Consider the following 18,656-nt stretch of genomic DNA (forward strand, 5'->3'; position numbering starts at 1 on the left):
CAGACTGTGAGACACATATTGGGATGTGTTCATTTGTGAAGAAACATATTTGTGACTTGTGTTTAATTTGTGGATTAACATTTACGCATTTGTAAAGTATTTTGAGACTAATCTGTCCATAGTTGTTTAACATTTGTTGAACATAAATGGGTAATATATTTTTACCCAATACTGTAGGGAAAAGTTTCAAATGGCTTTAAGTTCCCTACATAGGGCATTTATATAGAAGCTGTCTAAACTGAAGTGTCACAAACTTTAGAAACGCCGGTTATAGGCGATTATGAATGGCTTTACATTTGACATGGCGTGCACCAGTCGGGTCTAGTTCCATAATCGACCTAGTGCCCTACAAAGTGAGTAGGGGGACATTACGGCACTTGCCTTTTCTGTTTAACCGTTAATCATCTTCCCGAAGTGCATCAGAGGGAACGTTCTGGTACGTTCATCTTAACCCCGCCCCCATTGAGTTTTACTCACTATGTCCCGCATAGAGACGCCTAAAGAGATAATATGATTGGTGAAGAGAGATGTATGTGAAAGCATCCTCGTCGCTGATTGGTGCAGACCGTAGCCGAGTCTCGGGCACCGCCCGCCGGTTCTCTCTTCTTCCCCTTGTGTGCGGGTCTGGTGGCGGCTAACAAAACCACGCTGCAAAGATGATGGGCCGCCCGGTTCTCGTTCTCAGTGAGCAACCCTGTTGTTATCTATTGAAATGTGCTTTGCTATAGGTGTAATTCTAGCGAGAGACCAGCCCTATTCGCTTCACCGTTTTTTCGACAATTTACTTTGTAACTGCGAGGCTAACAGGCTAACATGGGCATGGCATGGTCACCGGCTAGCGGCGCTTAGCTTAGTTAAGCTTACTTGTCACTTTCTGATATTATCTGCTTTGATATATGTTAGATGTCTCACTGTTTAAATTTCTGGACTTGGTTGTGTCTGCTGGCTGCACAAGCCTGAGATTGGTGTCTGTTTCACCAACCAGAATTTGCCCTTCCACCTTAAGTGGTTTAGCGAAATCATTCACCATTTAAGGTGAAACAGAAAAAGCGATTAAGAAGCAAGCATCACGTTCATATTTGTCAGCTGGTAGCCAAACGTGACGTTACCCTGAATAAATAAGAAGTGTCCATTGACCATTCTCCAACCCGTTTTATGACTATGCTTTTAAGATCGGTATATGTAAATGAGCTGTGTTCTGATTGGGTGTCCTATTAATTGCAGCCCAGACTGACACAAAATGGGTGGAGCTTTATTTTTTACGTTGAACCCATGTCCATGTCATGGATGTGACATAAATGCAATGAATACAAAAACGTCTGCAAATTGGAGCAAATTGTATTTTGTGTGATCGTTTAAATAAAATATATTAGAATGTCATTGAAAATATTACTATATTAATTTACCATTGTGTGACTTCTTCAAAACAAGTTGTTTTCCTAATTTTTCAGATGAACATAGTTAGAAAATAACACGATTCATTTAAATTTGTATATTAGATATTTGACAATGCATAGTTTACTGTTTGGTATGTCTTCAAAATACTACAGCATCTCATAAGCTAACATTTCACTACTATAAGTAACTCTTTTATTTATTTATTTTAATATCAAGGCCAGAATATGAAGAGAGAGTCTGGCCGAAAAGTCCAGACTGGAAATATCAATGCTGCTAAGGTAGGTGATTGATGTTTGTAAAGTCAGCCACTTGTATAAGACTTTAGTGATTGCAGTTAATGTGTAATGTTATACAATATTCTTAATTTGACTTTGTGTTTCAGACCATAGCAGATGTAATCAGGACATGTCTGGGACCAAGAGCTATGATGAAGGTGACTAAAAGCCACACCCTTTCTCATTCTGCATCCTTCATCATCTGCATCGTCCCTATATTTACTATGGCCATTTCAGTGTGTTTCAGTGACTAGACTGATTTGAGGTTGATTACTCGTGATCTAAAGGATATTTTTCTTTTGCTCAGATGCTGCTCGACCCTATGGGAGGTATTGTCATGACCAATGATGGCAACGCCATTCTGAGAGAGGTATTTCAGGACTGCTTTTTGTCCAGTAATGTTTTTTTGACAGAAATATGTTTCTGACATTTATTATAACTGCCTGTAGATCCAAGTGCAGCATCCTGCTGCAAAGTCCATGATCGAGATCAGCCGCACTCAGGATGAGGAGGTGGGAGATGGTACAACCTCAGTAATTATCCTGGGTGAGTGTGCATTTGCTGCTGTCTTGTTTTGTTATCGCTAAATGCTAGTCTTTTTAGAAGAGGATATTTACACTTTCCATGTGTGGGGAAAAAAAAGAACTTTGAAGCCAGTTCTCAAACAATGCAACAATAAACTTATGTTTATATGTAGCTGGAGAGATGCTGTCAGTAGCAGAGCAGTTTCTGGAACAGCAGATGCATCCTACGGTAGTGATAAGTGCCTACAGGCAGGCTCTGGACGACATGCTCAGCATGCTTAAGGATATCAGGTAGTGTATATTTTAACATTTTGTCTATTTTGAGTGTGATTGTGAATCAAAACAAATTAGTAATGTCAAAGGTCGGTAACATGGTCAAACAGCATTATTTTACTGAACTGTATCAGCTTTATTGGGCTCAATTTTTAGTCCGACCCTCTGTATATTCTCAGTGGCAGGCTCACACTCCCTCCTCCTCTTCCTGTAGCACGCTTCGTAAATGTTGTTGTGATCTTATTCTGCTGGCCACCGTAGCAGGGACACTTCTTTCTGACTGTTCCATGATGAGACTTGATTAGAGTTGCCAACCGTCCCGTTTTTGGACACTGAATGCTGTGTTGTGATTTTGGACCAATAAGTAGGTCTGGGCAATATGACCAAAAAATTTGATATCTCGATATGCCTAAAAGAAATGGTGATATACCATATGATATGGTTTTAATAATATCGTAACAAAAAATAATGTTAAAGTAGTGTCTATTTTTAACATGAACATGCTGCATTATCTAACTAATTATCAACTGTATGTCTAAATAGTGATGTCCTGGTCAAGTTATTATTTATTTAATTTTTATTTTTTTTGCCCCAGATTCAAATCTTTTTAATATTGAGTATCTGCCGATACAGATTCCCGATCTGATACTTACATTTTCCTAGATAGTTTTGTTACACACAGTGCACACTTAAAGTAAACTCAGCCCAGTGTATCTGTTTGACACTGAATATCTGCAGCACTAAACGATGGACAGCTAAGTCTGGCTGCTGATTTGCTAAATAAAAGTGATGACCAATGAGAAGTGCATTCTCTGTTAAGGAGCCATGGAGTATCTGCCCCTCCAGCTGAAGGAGAGCAGCATGTCTCAAACAATTCATGGTCTTAAAAGCTTCACCACTGGTTTCATTTTTGTTCATTGTTGACTTACTCACAGTTATCAGAGAGGTAAACTGAGAACTGCTCGAGAAGCAGATAGTCCATGGCTACTAAACAGCAGAGAATGCACGTCTCATAGGTCGTCGCTTTTATTAAGCCAATTAGCTGCCAGACTTGGCTTTCCATCATTTAGTGCTGCAGCCAATGGAGTCACAATCCTGCCTACAGGGGTCTGTTTTATGGCGGCACTAAGAGAAACTGGTTTGTGCTGAAGAGAGAGAGAACTTATTTTAGCACCGTGTCTTGAAGAAACTACATTTAATTACGTCCTCAAAACATCAGTGATGACAATAAAGCTGATTGACTTTTAGAATCTGTGTAATTATTTATACATAAAAATCACATTAAGTAATTTCATATAAGTTTACTTGAAGTGTACACTGTGTAACAGTACTATCAAGGAAAATCAAAGTATCTGGCTAGGTATCAGCAGATACTCAAAATTAAAAGACTTGGACTGTGATCGTGGGCAAAAAAACCTTATCGGGATATCACTAAAACAAATTTAATGAAATTCCACCATGCTCCATGGGGGTCAGGTTGTATGACTAATAAGTGAATGCAGGCTCTTCATAACAGATGAAATTATCTGAGATCTTTAATGTCCGGCAGCACTCCAGTTGACCCAAACGACAGGGAAATGATGTTGAAGATCATAAACTCAGCCATCAACACCAAGGCACTGAGTCGCTGGTCAAGCCTGGCATGCAACATTGCTTTGGACGCAGTGCGCACCGTAGAGCTTGAGGAGAATGGACGCAAAGAGATTGACATTAAGAAATATGCCAAGGTGGAAAAGGTAGGGCTCACCATGGTTTGTGTTCATCAGCCCAAATGCAGGGTTGCTCATAATGTTTTTGAGAAAATCAAACATAAAACAGTAAATACTGTCAGTGTTTGTGTGTGACATCTTCAACAGTTTCTGAGTTACACGTGATTCTTGCGTATGTCTCTCCATTCTGTGTTGTTGATATAAAATTATATGCTCTAACACAAAGTTTCATTCACTAAAGAGAATAACAAGGGGTAATATTCATTCATGCATTGTCTATAACTGCTTATCCAGTTCAGGGTTATGATGGGTTCGGAGCCTACCCAGAATCACAGGAGTTTGGAATGTGTATGTTGAACATTTGTATAGTCACACATATTGAAAGACAGATCTGGTGAATCCTGAGCAAGCTTGCAAGAAAAAAAAATCAATTCTGGTGTATCCATTAGTTCTGAGTAGTTTTTCATCAGTGATCAGGGTCTAATTTTCACAGATCGCTGAATCACTCAGTATTCCATAGAAAAGTTTCATTAAAGGCTGACAATTGGAGATGATCTACTGAACATAGAAGTATGATTTCAGATGTTTTGTCCACTGCATCTTCTCCTAAAGGGGAGAGTTTGCTTCATAAATTTGTTTAAGAATAAATCAGATTATATTCACTTGTGTGTAGGTACCTGGTGGAATCATTGAAGACTCCTGTGTACTGAAGGGAGTGATGGTAAATAAGGACGTAACACATCCACGCATGCGCCGTCTCATCAAGAACCCTCGAATTGTGCTTCTAGACTGCTCCCTAGAGTACAAGAAGGGTGAGAGCCAGGTAAGATGGAAGGGAAATAGAGATGCACAAAGATCGTCTTGACATAACTCCCAAAAATGTGTTCACAAATATCACAAAAAAGACTGCAATATTTGGTATTGGATTATTAATTTGACTGTGCAGTGTGCAAGATCTACAATAGCCGACAACAGTATTTATCCAATCTGGGCATACATGCCTCAGTCCAAAGAGTCTCTTCATTGAAATAGTTTGTTTTCAATGTTTTAATCTTAGACGGATATAGAAATCACTCGTGAGGAGGACTTTGCCAAAATCCTCCAGATGGAGGAAGAGTATATCCAGCAGATTTGTGAAGATATCATCCGCCTTAAGCCTGACCTGATTTTTACTGAAAAAGGAATCTCAGGTAGACATTTGCATGCACACAGCAACAATGCATATGTTATATATTCCTTCACTGTTATTTTACATACTGTGCTTTTTTTCCCACTTTCTAAAGCTGTGACATTTTTATTTCTAGCATAATTTATATTTACCATTCATATACCTTAATATATAACAGGAGTAGAAGGTGTTATTCGTCATAAATAAATGTTCATTTAACTTGAAATTACTTTCACCAGATCTTGCTCAGCACTATCTGATGAAAGCCAACATCACTGCAATTCGTCGCGTCAGAAAGACTGACAACAACCGTATTGCCAGGTGAGGATTTTTTTTTCTTTCCCTCTTCAGCCAGTTATCCATTTACCCCTTAAAACTTTACGTGAGACTTTGAGTATTTGCCCTCTCACTTTCACAGAGCTTGTGGTGCTCGGATTGCCAGTAGGACAGATGAGTTGCGTGAGGAAGATGTGGGAACTGGAGCAGGCTTGTTTGAAGTGAAGAAAATTGGTGACGAGTATTTCACTTTTGTCACAGAGTGTAAAGACCCCAAAGCCTGCACCATCTTGCTTAGAGGAGCCAGCAAGGAAATCCTAGCGGTAAGAGACAAGATGAGTCTCAGGAGATCATTTGTGCTTTAGCCTTTTTTATTTTTATTATTATTATTAAAGTCCCCCACTGTCAGTTAACTTGGAAATAACACTTCTACTTGGAAACAGGCAGAAGATAATCATCATTATGGAATACACTGCCACTTTGTCATTAAAGGAACACTACGTAATATTTTTACCTTAGTTACAGTTTCAAAATTAATGTGATGCTCCACTGACCTAAAATGTGGAGAATAGGGCCTCTATCATTGCTACTCTGGGCTCAGCACTGCAGAGACTGCACTATGTAATTTTTGGTGCCATAAATAGGTATGACACTAGGGGGTGCCACCTGGAGCAAAAAAAGCCCAATCTTAGATGGTGTTCCTTTTTTAAGCTACAGCAGAATTAATTATTACACAACTATTTTACAGAAACACAGAATTATCAAGCTTATGCTTTTTAAATGTGTGTGTTTTATTATTATTATTATAATTTTTTATATATTTTTTTTTATACCCTCTTAGGAAGTAGAACGTAACCTACAGGATGCAATGCAGGTGTGTCGTAATGTGCTGCTGGACCCATATCTGCTGCCAGGTGGTGGTGCTGTAGAGATGGCTGTGTCCCACAGGCTGACGGAGCACTCTCGAGCTCTGACTGGTGTGGAGCAGTGGCCTTACCGAGCAGTTGCTCAAGCCCTGGAGGTCATCCCTCGCACTCTCATCCAAAACTGTGGTGCTTCTACCATCCGTTTGCTCACGTCTCTTAGGGTCAGTATGTTCATATATGTTATGACACAAGCATCAAATACGTTTCTACATTAGCCTTTCAAGATAGGAAATGTGGCTAATGGCATTGTATGTCCTAACAGCAGGTCTTGTGAGGTGTTCATGGGCACTAAAGCCTCGATGTGTAAAAGAGCCAGACAAGCTAGCCTTTACCCCCTGCCAAACAGATCAAAGCTTGGGTGCCCATGAATCTGTTGCTGATTCACATATTTCCTGCCTTGGACAACATTTGTGATATTAACTAACCACTGCATACTAGGAACGCGACAATAGATTTTATTAACTTTCCTTATGAAGTGGTTCTAATCTTGTAGCTGATCTGTGTTCTCTGCTTAAAAGTTCATAATCACATTATTCTCAACAATACACCAGTAAATTTTATGTAAAAGTCACGTACTAAAAATATATTTTACAATATTTTTATCTATTTCAAGCATTTGCTGAGAATTTATTGAATATACTGTTTACTTTTTTTTGTAAAATCATATCTTTGGTTGAGTCACTATGCAGGATTCAAGATGCCCAACTTTTAGCAGATACCTAACTAAAGTATATCCTCACATGGGCAGTAGTGAATTGGACTAAGGCGCTTTTAAGGCAGTTTTTTGAAGGCATATTAAAAAATTTGCTAATATGAAATAAAATGTCAAAGTTAAACTTTATTATAGCACAGTTTGGACAACAGTACATTCAACTTTTAATTTTTGTTTAATTTGACTATGAACTAGAATGTAACAGCTTCACGTCTTAACGGTGCAATGTGTATTCTGGGGAATTCAATGTCATTGTTAAAAAGAAAGAAATGGTTACATGCTGGTGGAGATGCCACGTTTTCAAATCATGTAATGGAGATGATCTTGGTTTTCACCAAAAATCATGACCATTATATAAGTGCATCCGTATTTTAAACATCATTTTATGATTCTGGTTGCCTTTTCTGTCAAAATAACTACATAGTCCTTGTGTGTGCTTTTGCAGGCGAAGCACACCCAGGAGGGCAGCACCTCATGGGGAGTGAATGGAGAGACAGGCGCTTTAGCAGACATGGTGGAGCTGGGCATCTGGGAGCCACTGGCTGTCAAAGCTCAGACATACAAGACTGCAGTAGAGGTACAGACTCAGAACTCATCTGTCTCTTCTTTCATGTTCTGTCTCTAGCCTCTGTTCCCTTGTGATTATGGAATAATTTTTGCTGGTTCCCACTGCCTCACATGCTCTATATAATTGACATTATAGTTCACTCTTTATTTGCTGCATTTTAGAAACTGCTGTATATTGTGTGAGGATTATTCTCCAGATATTTCCTAAACGGGTAGATAATGACAATTTTTGTTAATTTTTTATTTTTATTTATTTAAATTTTTTTTTTTGCAAATGTGTCTCCTGCAGATTCTCACCTGAACATGTGACTCAGTGTTTTTTTTTTTTTAAAGTGTAATATTGTCAGTGTATTGATCACATGCACGAATGTTACTGCAGACTGTCCACGACCCTTCAAAACCACACCCATGTCAAAACTTGAGCACAGAGCAGCTGTAACTGGTATGCAAAGGCAAATATCAAATGTTTATAGAAAGGTTATCCATCATTAAAAGTGGTCATACTGTGTAAAAGGTTATGCATCACTAGTTTAAACCATTATACTTACTCTCCATTTTCTTTTTCATAAAAGCTTTTGCAAGCGTACACTTATATTTCGTTCATCCATAAGAGCAAATCTTGAATTTAATAATCCCTGGATACTCCTACAGTATGAATTCTGAAGTCTCTCTCCTCCTATTGTTGCAGCGGTTAAAGTTCTTTGGTAATTACCTAGCTTTCCAGTCTAACAAGATGGTTTTCTTTATCTTTAGACGGCCATCCTGCTCCTGCGTATTGATGACATTGTGTCTGGGCACAAGAAGAAGGGGGATAAAGGAGAAGAGACAGGAGGACAGGGAGCTGAGTAGATGAACAGGAAGAAAACATGGAGGTGTTAAAACATGGGAGTGAACAACAAGATCAAAAAGGTGGCTGTCTAGAATCGATAACCGTGGCTTCTGATAGACTGTTCTCCTCAAACAACAATTTATGGCGTTTATTCATTTATTAGGCCTCACTTAAGCTGTACTTGTCTCCTTTGTTTTCTAGCCCTTTTAAAAGCATTTAAAGACATTAAATGTTTAGGTTCTTTTGTTAACACACCTCTGAATGTGTAAATCCAATTCATGCTTTACTTCATACCTGTCTACAGGGGTTGTTACCTTTTTATTTGCTACTTATGATAAATTTCAATATCCAAACATGTGTCAGGGTTGTCATTGAGAAAGCAATCTGTTATATCCAGTGTCATGTTCTGCTAGTCTTGTTTATTTATTAGAAGTATCCACTTCATTCCTGATCTAAAGCAGTATTCAGTAAGAATAGGTAGTGTGTAGAGGAATATTTCTCCGTTTAAAAAATAAAATCCTCCACAGATGGTTCAGAAAAAGTAATTGCACATTAAATGATGGAGTTAGCATGGATGCTCCTTTAATTTTGCCTTATTGTATTTATTTAAAATTCCATTGTTAATGAATGCAAGAGGCTACTATTATTTTTAAATAAGAAACTTGAAATTTTACAACATGCACCACTAATTTTCTAATACTTAGTTATGTACTGCTTCAGCCTTAACATTAACATCAGTCCTGTTCAGAAAAGATAACACCGTTCTTTTGGATAGTTTTTGTCTGTGTGAGAACTGGCTGCCTATTTTAGTGTGAGCTTATATTTATTAGCCGTGTGCATGCATTATGTATTGAGGGCATGACGTGTAGAAAGAAGCCGTCTTTGTTTCACATCGGACCAGTAACGGCCACGATGCACGGAAGTGCGTATATGCAGATGTACAGATAGCCAGCAGAGACAGCTGTGGCTGAAACATTTAAGCACACTTACTCATTGTGTTTTGTTTTTGGGACAACACTGCTTGCTGCACACCTGTTCAAAGATCTGATTTTTTTTTTTTTTTTTTTTCCATTCCTTGTTGCACTGTCTAGATCTCACAGTAGTCTTTTGTTGGCCAAAAAGCCAAGGAGCGTATGAACACTCCAAAAGACCACAGCATAATTTTACGAGTTGCTACTGAGTCTGATTAAAACAACTGTGATCTCTCTTGTAGCTTGGAGATTTTACAAACTGCTAGTTTGTGCTGGATGTCTGCATTTCTTTGATTATGTAATACCTGGTTCCAGATATCAAATTTGCATAATGGAAAGTGGAAAAGCACTGTTAGAGAAGAAATTAAGAGGCTGGATTTTTGTCAAGAGAACAATTTTAATGTTGAGATTACAGCATCCAGAGTGTTGTTTATCATACAGTTTTATGTATTCTCAAATAACAAAAACCCACACAGCGACATTTACAGTATTTACAAATCTATTCTTTTGCACCCTGATTTTTATAAACAGTGCCCTAGTGGAGCTTACTGGACTGATATATGCTCTTTCCTTACCCAATAGCCAGCCGTACTCTTGGTTTTCAATTAAATGTGCCTTTCTATTGATCTCCAGTGAAATAACATCAGTGTCATGTCAGAATACTGGCTTTCCAACAGTTGTAATCCATGAAGTGAGATCCAGTGCATTGCTGTGTCACAGATGTCCAAACAGGTCCACAAGTGTTTCTGAGACATTTATGAATTTATCCTTGAGCTCTCTCGCCAGTCTCTGGGTCTATGCCACTGTCCAGCTCTGAAAAATGCACAGAGCATGAAAGGACTACACAAAGACTAATACATTCAAGCATTAAAAATTGTTTTCTTATTCAGTTTGAAAGGTTAAGGCTACATTTACATTACAAGCCTCATTAAGCAGTTAGGGTTTTTTGCTCAGGCCAGTTCAGTCTGCCTTGGTGCTTTGCATGAATAAATGCAAGTGACCTGTATCTGTAGTATGAACCAATCTGTGCGGGAAATTACCTGCATGTGCCCAATGATAGAATTATGCACCCAATGTCAAGCAAATCAACATTATTGACGTGCCATGCACATAAATTAGCAACAAGAAAGACTAATGAAAACAGATCTGATGGTTCACATTCCTGTTAAATGCCCATGAAATGGATGCATATCTGTTCTAGGACCACATATTTAACGGCCTCAACTGATGAGGAAAAAACTGGATTTTACATGTCCACGCAGCCTTGAAAAAAATATGAAGGTGAAGGTAGTCTACAAGTGAGGTCAAAAAATGATACAGGGTGGTAATTCGTGGTCCCCTTATACACCTCTAGCAAGTGCATGTTATTTTACATCGTGATCTTGAGTTCTGTTGTTGCTATTCCACAGTGCCTCAGTGTGATTTTATATGCAGATTATACAAGCTGTGTGTGTTTTTATCTTGTCACACGGAGGGCACCTAAAAGTAGCTGACATTAGTGCTCATTAATCATGTCTGGATTGGACACAGTGCATGCTGACTCACCCATACTGGGATCACTTGTGGACAGGATGCTTTGATGGAGTCTCAGGAGGTTGGATGGTGAAGATACTGGCCCTGTGCATGAGGCCCCTGCTGAAAGATTTGAGAAGGAGGCTTCCGCCTCACAGGGAGCTGCTGCCTCTGCGTCCATAGCTGTAAAAGACAAGTGGAAGCTTAAAATCAGCACGACAGTTTGAGCTTGAGGCCTGTGTGAAGCTGCTTGGCTTGTGAGTGTACCTGAATATGCCCCCTGCTGCTCCTGCAGCTGATGGTAGGGAGCGCCCAGGCCCTGTGCATAAGCCTTAGCGCAGTTCGCATGACAGTTGCCCCACCGCCTTCCTACAGCCTCTGAGCAACTGCTGGAACCTACACACGACGAGTGAAAACAGCTGGTTACGTAACGCAGGATGACGTAGCAGTTCCCTAATCGTGTAAGGTGAAATAAGTGTAAAGTGCGTTCAATTTCCTCACAAAAAAACATGTCCTAAATTAGTTAAAGATGTTACAGACTGCTGCTAGGAACAATAAGAATTTAGAAACCTCCCTTTTATTACCGTTTACAATAAAAGGTTTCTGTCCAACTTCCTACCTATAAACTGTAGCCATTTCTTACTTTCCCCTTGCTGACAGAAATGAAAGCACCAGTGTGGCCTACGTATAAACTTTCAAGCCATGGCTCGTATTATTTTTCCCGAAATCTAAAGCCAAATCCCCGCGTGCTGGTCAACATCCGTTTTCCATGAACTTGTCTTACCGCTGCACTTGATTTTCCTCAGTTTTCTAAAGGGGCAGCTCTCGCGGATCCTCAGCAGACAGGCGCTGTGTTTCCGTCTGGTCGTGGAGCCAAACATGCTCTCTTCAGCTCTCCTCCTTACTTCGAAATGTAATGTAATGGACAAGTTTAGCCTCGGCTCTTCTCTGAGGGTTAAACTCGACAATGTTTTGTCGAGAATAAGTTAATGCTGCATTTTTGCCCTCCGACCGAACTGCGACCTGTAACCCGTTTAACAGGTTCAGAGCGCTGCCAAGGTTCAGCACAACTCAGGAACTACCAAACACAGCAGTGAGAGAACTGGGACGAGTGGTAAAGTCTTTATTTCATGTCAGCATGTCGGTTAAAAAAGTTCCATTCATGCACTAAAACACAAGCTTTTACATTCACAGTGACAAGTTTCATACTTATGCATTGGGTTTAATTAAATAATTTGAACACTTGGTTCTATGAGTTTAGAGAAGAAAGCCAAAACAACGATAAGAAAAACAGCCCCACATTTATACATTTCCATCTCTCCTTTACAGCATCTGTAGGTTTATTGTAGTCGGAATTCTATCCCAAACGTTCCCCACACAATCTACCAAGATTTTGTCATTACACTAAAAGCATTTCGCTCTAAAACAAATTTTAACATTGTAACTAAATGTAACTGAAGGAAGCCAATAAAATTAAAAGCTCGATTTCTTAGTGTGTCAAAGCATATTTTGGAGCCAGTGATTTCTGTAAATGTAACTAACAGTAAAAAAAAGAAAAGCTTTGCATAATAAAGCCAGTGTGTGCGGTTAGTGGTAGGTGTGCATTTTCAGACAGAAGATTTTGTGTCTGCGTAGGAGGACAGGGAGCCTAAAAGATGCACAAGCTCTTATAGACTACATAGCCTTGTTTTCTATAACTGATACTTTAGCATTCTTACTGACAGAAAGCAAGAGAGATAAAAGAACATTAAAGTATAATCTCAGTCTCCTCTGAAATGTAACACCTTTGTTCTCGAGTTCTGGCAGTTTGGCAATTAAACCATTCTTTCTACCCACACCAAGTCTGATAAATTCATCAGTGCCAAGTCTCCAATGAGGGTGAGAGAGAGAGAGAAAAAAAATGATATGGTGAAACGAGTACTGGAAAAATGAGGACATCTGCAGCATCCTCAGTTCTTTCTCTGTGCACAGTCAAAGAGGATTATCTTTGCATACAGCACTGGCAATAAGTTATTTATTTATTTTTGATATTTTATATATTACCACAATCTCTTTACTTTTAAATCATTTGCTAGCAGGTAGTTAAACGGTTTTCTAATTACGACCTGTTTCGTACAGGAGATTTGAAGAGGTTAATCATCAGCGTTAAATGATGCAGCCCATCTGCAGCTTCTGACTATTTGATTGTTTGTTTAATTATTGTTGTGCAGTTATTCATAATGAATTTCAAAACTCAATATTGGCCTTCACAGAAGAAAAAGGTACTGCACTGTGTAATACAAAGGAAAAACAAAATAGCTGTAATAACAATCGAAGCATTAACAGCGCAGTGTTCAAATATATGGGCGCTACGGTGTCATGCTGTTCTGTATCTCACACAGTACAAAATAAATCAAGAAAAATAAACATCTTACAACGTTTTCAAACTACACACACACAAAAACAGACATGATTGTTATAGAGAGAAAAAAAGATTACACATCAGAATATACCAGCAATTAAACTTTTAATTAGAAATCTCTTTTGTACTCTGTAACATCTATTTAATGTTAATGCAGGTTAATTTGAGAAACTCTACAGAAGATTATACTCCAGTAATTAATTACTATTAACTTTACTGTTGATAGCATTACTGTCATAAAATCTAATACTAAGTCTTAGAGCCATCTTAGTAGATTACCAATTGGCTTAGTTTAAGCAGCCAGTCTCATTTTACCTAGGAATCCACCTAGCCTCAAAATCTAGAAAAATCTAAAAATTGATTTGTTCATTCTACTGTTAGCTAATAGCTTTAGACTTCTCTCCTTCATAAACAGATAGTTTATCATCCTGTTTCTTCCCCATTATAGGGCTGTGCTTCTTTGGGCAATTTTTGTAGCACGTCTTGTACCAAAATTTCCTGCTCAGAAGTGAACAGCCAGACCCCTGTGAGCAGGCACTATATATAAATAATCTGACTCTTAAGTGCTTCTATAAAGAGCAGCATTTGTAATTTTTGGTGAACAAATTGTAACATAAATTAAAATGTAAACCTAAGCTCAATGTCCAAAATGCTGACTGAGGGACAAACATGAAATCTCTCAGAATTCCTTGCTTTTTTAAATGCTTTTAATGAGGGTGTAAACCTTGCCTAAGGAAAACTGAACTGGGCATCGTAGAGTTAACTACTCTACTCTTTTAGTTGTTCCTCTAACCCCAGAACCTCTGCCTCTGCCCTGGAGGAACTTCAGATGCATCCAACTCATCTGGGCCAAAGACTGAGCCAGCAGAGTCAGCCATGAAGATGAAGTAAAGGTTGGCCACAAGCATGGTCATCATTGGCAAAAACGAGAAGCCGAAGCCGAAAGCCCTTATGCTACTACCCCAAGCAGCTGCAATCCAGTACACCAGCCTGTGGGGTGCATAAATAGTGAGTGAATATCTACCGTGTCTAGGTACATATGGTAAGTAAAAACTTACAAAATATAAAAGATGAGTGTTTACTGAGCTACTATATATATCCCTTTTCTAAATAGAAAAATATTTGTAACTTTAAATGAGCCCCTACACAATGTACTATAACATTTTAATATAAAGGTATTATAACATTATAAGGAACCACCACCCCAAACCAAGATTTTTTTTTTTCATCCAGGGTTTAACTTTCCACGGTTTGGATAACTAGTAATCAGTAGGAAATCTAGATTGTGTTACCTGCCAAAGGCAAAAATGATGGTAAGTAGGGGCACCAGTTTGAGGAGGTTCTGGTTCAGATAGGCAGCCATCACACCCAACTGCAGGAAGTACAGGAGGAAGAGGGAGATCGAGTCATCCACAAAGCGGCGATGGACATTCACCCGTTCAACATCAGTCACTCCATCACACTGAGGTTTAAAAGAACGATACTTCAGACGGGACACACCCAGCACCAGCACACCTGGTCAGAGAAGAGTAACATCAAAGGGCAATGTTAATAGAAATCTTGTTTGAGCCGGATTAATTTCCCCTCTGTAGATTTTAAATGTCTCACGAATTTAAGTTGAGCTAGTGGTTTTCTGTAGTTGACTGAACCTGGAACTTTCTCAGTAAACATAACCCTGTTCATATAGAGCTCATACAATAAACACAACAAACTTGCTAATAAAAAAACTGTTTTAATCAGTAAGCAGTTCACTACCCATCCTCCTTACCCAGTACAATTGGGATGACAGCAAAAACTGAGCAGCGGAGTGTGTAGACCAGCCTTAGAGGGGCACTGTCCAGCAGAGGAGCATCAAAGGGCAGGAAGGTGTGACCTCCCCATACCAGGACTGGGAAAATCAGAGCTGACATCAATAATGATACTCCCATTTTCAGCACATCCCGGTTTGTTCCAGTACATCCACCTTGAAAGAGGAAAATAATATTTAGATATGTTGGCTTTCTTCAAAAGTGTAGCCTTCTACTTAATGATTATTAGGTTAAATGTTAACAAGAACAGAGAATAATGTCATTGCTGTTGTTACAAATCTTGGTTCTCCTTTTTGTTGTGTGTAATTTTAAACTAATTCCCCATTAATCATGTTAGTTAATCAATAATTATTCAAATATTGTAAAATTATTTTGTCCATTAAATCATGCAAATGTTCACACATTCATAACAATAAAAAAACTTAACAAAATAGCGCAGGAATAAACTACAGAGTCAAAGTAGCCCAGACACCCTCTCCCCATCTCAATTGTTTGGTTTGTTTGATTGTTTAGTTTAGTTTCTTCTGCACATGTAGGATCTTATGCAAATGAGAAAATGTGAAAAAATAAAATAAATACAAAATGTCCCCAGCAACTTACAGCACTGTCGCTTGCCCTTGGAGTAGTCATGATAGTACACATCTGGGGGCGTTCCTTGAATCCCAAGAAAGGGGCTTTTCTCTGTGTTTTCTGGGTCCTCCCAGAGGTCTTTGTTCTGTCTGGGTGGGTCAGGCATGCTGACTGAGCGCAGGACAGTCACACTGGGGCCAAAGACCCCTGCAGCCTTCTCTGGCAAGGAGTTCAAATCCTCCACCTCAATCTCCAAATGTGCCTCCTTTGCTTTCTGCTCGAGACGCTCTTTTTCCTCCAGCTCTCTCTCACTCTCCGTCCTGCTCACTCCACCACGGACTGATGTGCAATCTGATCTTACACTTGCTTCCTCTGCTGCAACATCTGATTCACTTCTGTCTAGTTTCAGATCAGAACCTGCTTTGTCTCCCATGCTGTCTGGCTGATTAGTCTTATCTCCAGGCCACTGCAGAGTGCTCGGTTCCACACGAGCACTGCTGACCATTCCATCCTCTCCTTCCATTCCATTCACGTCCTTCTTCATCTTATTTTCCTCCGCTGCCCAACCAGGGGTGTCACACCCAGCTGTCAGTCCTGGAGGGGCCTCGACCACTGGATCTGATTCCGAAGAAACGTTCTCAGACATCTTGGTGAATTAAGATGTGGTTCACTATGCTGGCTCTCAATTCTTGTTAAATCATTAAATAACTGCAGGCCATCTCTCAAAACAAGGCCCCTGTGATTACATTTGGCCACTTTGTATTTCCTTCTAAAAAGAAAAAGAAAGAAAGAAAACAAATTGCAGAACGGTGAGTATTTCACATATACATACATAGATACTTTTTTTTTTTAGCCAAAATAATTGTTTGAAATATTGGTGCTATTTTTAGACATATTGTTCTTTTAAGGAACAGGTACAACTACTAATTATTTAATAAGGCAAAGAAATGTATGTATTTTTACAGTTGCATCACTTTATGTAAAGACACTCTGAAGAAAGGTTTTGGCTTTACTAATATCGGATCTTAATATTGCCATCTTCGCTTTTGATAAAGATGGCTACTCAAATGTTCTGAATTAAAGATAACAGTTGTATTTAGAACCATGAATTCGATAAAGAACCACTTGTGTCCTTAAATCAATATTTGAGAAATTGTTCTTCAGATGATGGATAACGTGTTCTATATAGAATCGTTTTAAAAATATTTGTATAAAGCGCTAAAATGTGTTCTCCTGTTGTTATTAAGTGGATACCCCACGCTAAAAATCATTTACGCACACACACGTTTCGTAAAACCCCTCTATCGTTTAAGCTCTGTTCTAAACACACGTTGGACACACATTGTCTTTAATCAATAATGTCTTTAATACCAGGGCATTTTAAAGAGTGTACGCCAACTGAATGGCACATGGACTCTGTCTAGTCTGACATCCTAAACCAACAAGAGTCTTTGTAAACCGCACAGAAACTGTATCCTCGGAGCAAACAGCTGAGGACTGAGTGTTCAACAGCGGTAAGTCAACTTTTAGAAAATATACACTTTTGATTTTTAACATTTTTAAAAAACATTTATAAATTGAACATTCCTTCAGTAAAAAAAAGTTGCCGACTGGTAACAGGCCTCCTGTAAATTAAGGTAATAACACGGAAGTAACGTTAGAGGCACGGCCTGTTTGTATCAACATCGACAGGTCTGAACACCACATTTAGTGTAAATATCTCCATTACACTCACCCAAATCTCCACAAGAGACAATAACGTTCTTCTCGAAGTTTACTCGGTTTTCTTCAAAAGTGTTCTTCGTGTAAGTGGTGTTTTGGGTCTTTCCTGTAGGTGGGGGTTCAGGTGCGTTCAGGTGAAGTTAAGCAACTCTTAAAGGGGAGGTTTACTTTAGTTTATTTTAGGCTTAGTCTCAAATTGCTCCCTTTTCCCTACATAGTGCACTACACTGGTCAGGGAATGATGACATCACACTTTTGATACCAAAACGTTTGATAAATATCCATATGCTACATCTGGGGATTTGGTCATAGGCCTCGCTTCTCCAGGGTGTACATTTATTTTGTATTTGACTGTGAAAGCCACTTATGTAATGCACAGTATACGTCGTAGAATGGCATTTGAGACACAGCTTTATGGGACTCAAGTGTTTAAATTAACCTGAAACAACAATAAATTACAAATACTGTTACAGTGGTGAAATCATGAATCTCGAATTTCATGTACAGTATCAAGCAGCATATTGTGTTGATTTTTAATGTACTATTATTGAACACGGGTGGATTTTCCTGATGCATCAACCTTTTTATTTCTTCCTAGTAGTAATTTATAATGAAATGTAAACGTGTACTATGAATTGATAGAAAGAGTTACAGTAGAACATTTAATGCCCGATGTTGCAAAAAATTTGTTTCTTTTTGTTCCAAAAAGATCTTCTGTGATGCCTCAGCCATCCAAAGCCTGCAGCAGTAAAAGCCGTAAGTGTTGTGTTCTATGACGTTTTGCGTGCCACTGGCCTGGCCAATACTGTACACCTACCACTGTAAAGACTCACGTACCGCTAGAGGGCGCTTTCCTCACTGTCTCAGACAAATGTCATGTAGGCCAGGCCAGTGGCATGTTAAGAAAAAAAACGTCACTGTACAAGTGTGGGTACATTACTCAACGCACAACTCATCACACAACTGTGATGTTTAAATTCTTTAACTGTTTCTGCCAACACTTTATTCCTTATTT

General features: G+C 38.9%; 2 protein-coding genes across 2 annotated transcripts; one reads left to right on the forward strand and one right to left on the reverse strand.

Moving 5' to 3' along the window:
• The first annotated feature begins 541 nt into the window (after positions 1–541).
• On the forward strand, positions 542–9,240 carry cct3 (chaperonin containing TCP1, subunit 3 (gamma)). Its single transcript, XM_066682391.1, has 14 exons — positions 542–684; positions 1,615–1,676; positions 1,781–1,831; positions 1,981–2,043; positions 2,123–2,219; positions 2,371–2,488; positions 4,020–4,206; positions 4,853–5,002; positions 5,237–5,369; positions 5,587–5,668; positions 5,766–5,946; positions 6,465–6,710; positions 7,707–7,838; positions 8,582–9,240. Exons 1-14 carry the CDS (start codon positions 657–659, stop codon positions 8,675–8,677), a joined length of 1,626 nt encoding a protein of 541 aa, XP_066538488.1. The 5' UTR covers positions 542–656; the 3' UTR covers positions 8,678–9,240.
• A 795-nt stretch (positions 9,241–10,035) lies between these two features.
• On the reverse strand, positions 10,036–17,803 carry tmem79b (transmembrane protein 79b). The gene is made up of 8 exons (XM_066682392.1): positions 17,655–17,803; positions 15,950–16,688; positions 15,310–15,504; positions 14,834–15,056; positions 11,925–14,531; positions 11,408–11,536; positions 11,174–11,323; positions 10,036–10,441 (listed from the first exon to the last, which is right to left on the reverse strand). Exons 2-5 carry the CDS (start codon positions 16,563–16,565, stop codon positions 14,330–14,332), a joined length of 1,236 nt encoding a protein of 411 aa, XP_066538489.1. The 5' UTR covers positions 16,566–16,688; positions 17,655–17,803; the 3' UTR covers positions 10,036–10,441; positions 11,174–11,323; positions 11,408–11,536; positions 11,925–14,329.
• Between the last annotated feature and the right edge of the window lie 853 nt (positions 17,804–18,656).

The sequence above is a fragment of the Hoplias malabaricus genome, chromosome 10, assembly GCF_029633855.1.
Source record: "Hoplias malabaricus isolate fHopMal1 chromosome 10, fHopMal1.hap1, whole genome shotgun sequence".
NCBI classification, from domain to species: Eukaryota; Metazoa; Chordata; class Actinopteri; order Characiformes; family Erythrinidae; genus Hoplias; species Hoplias malabaricus.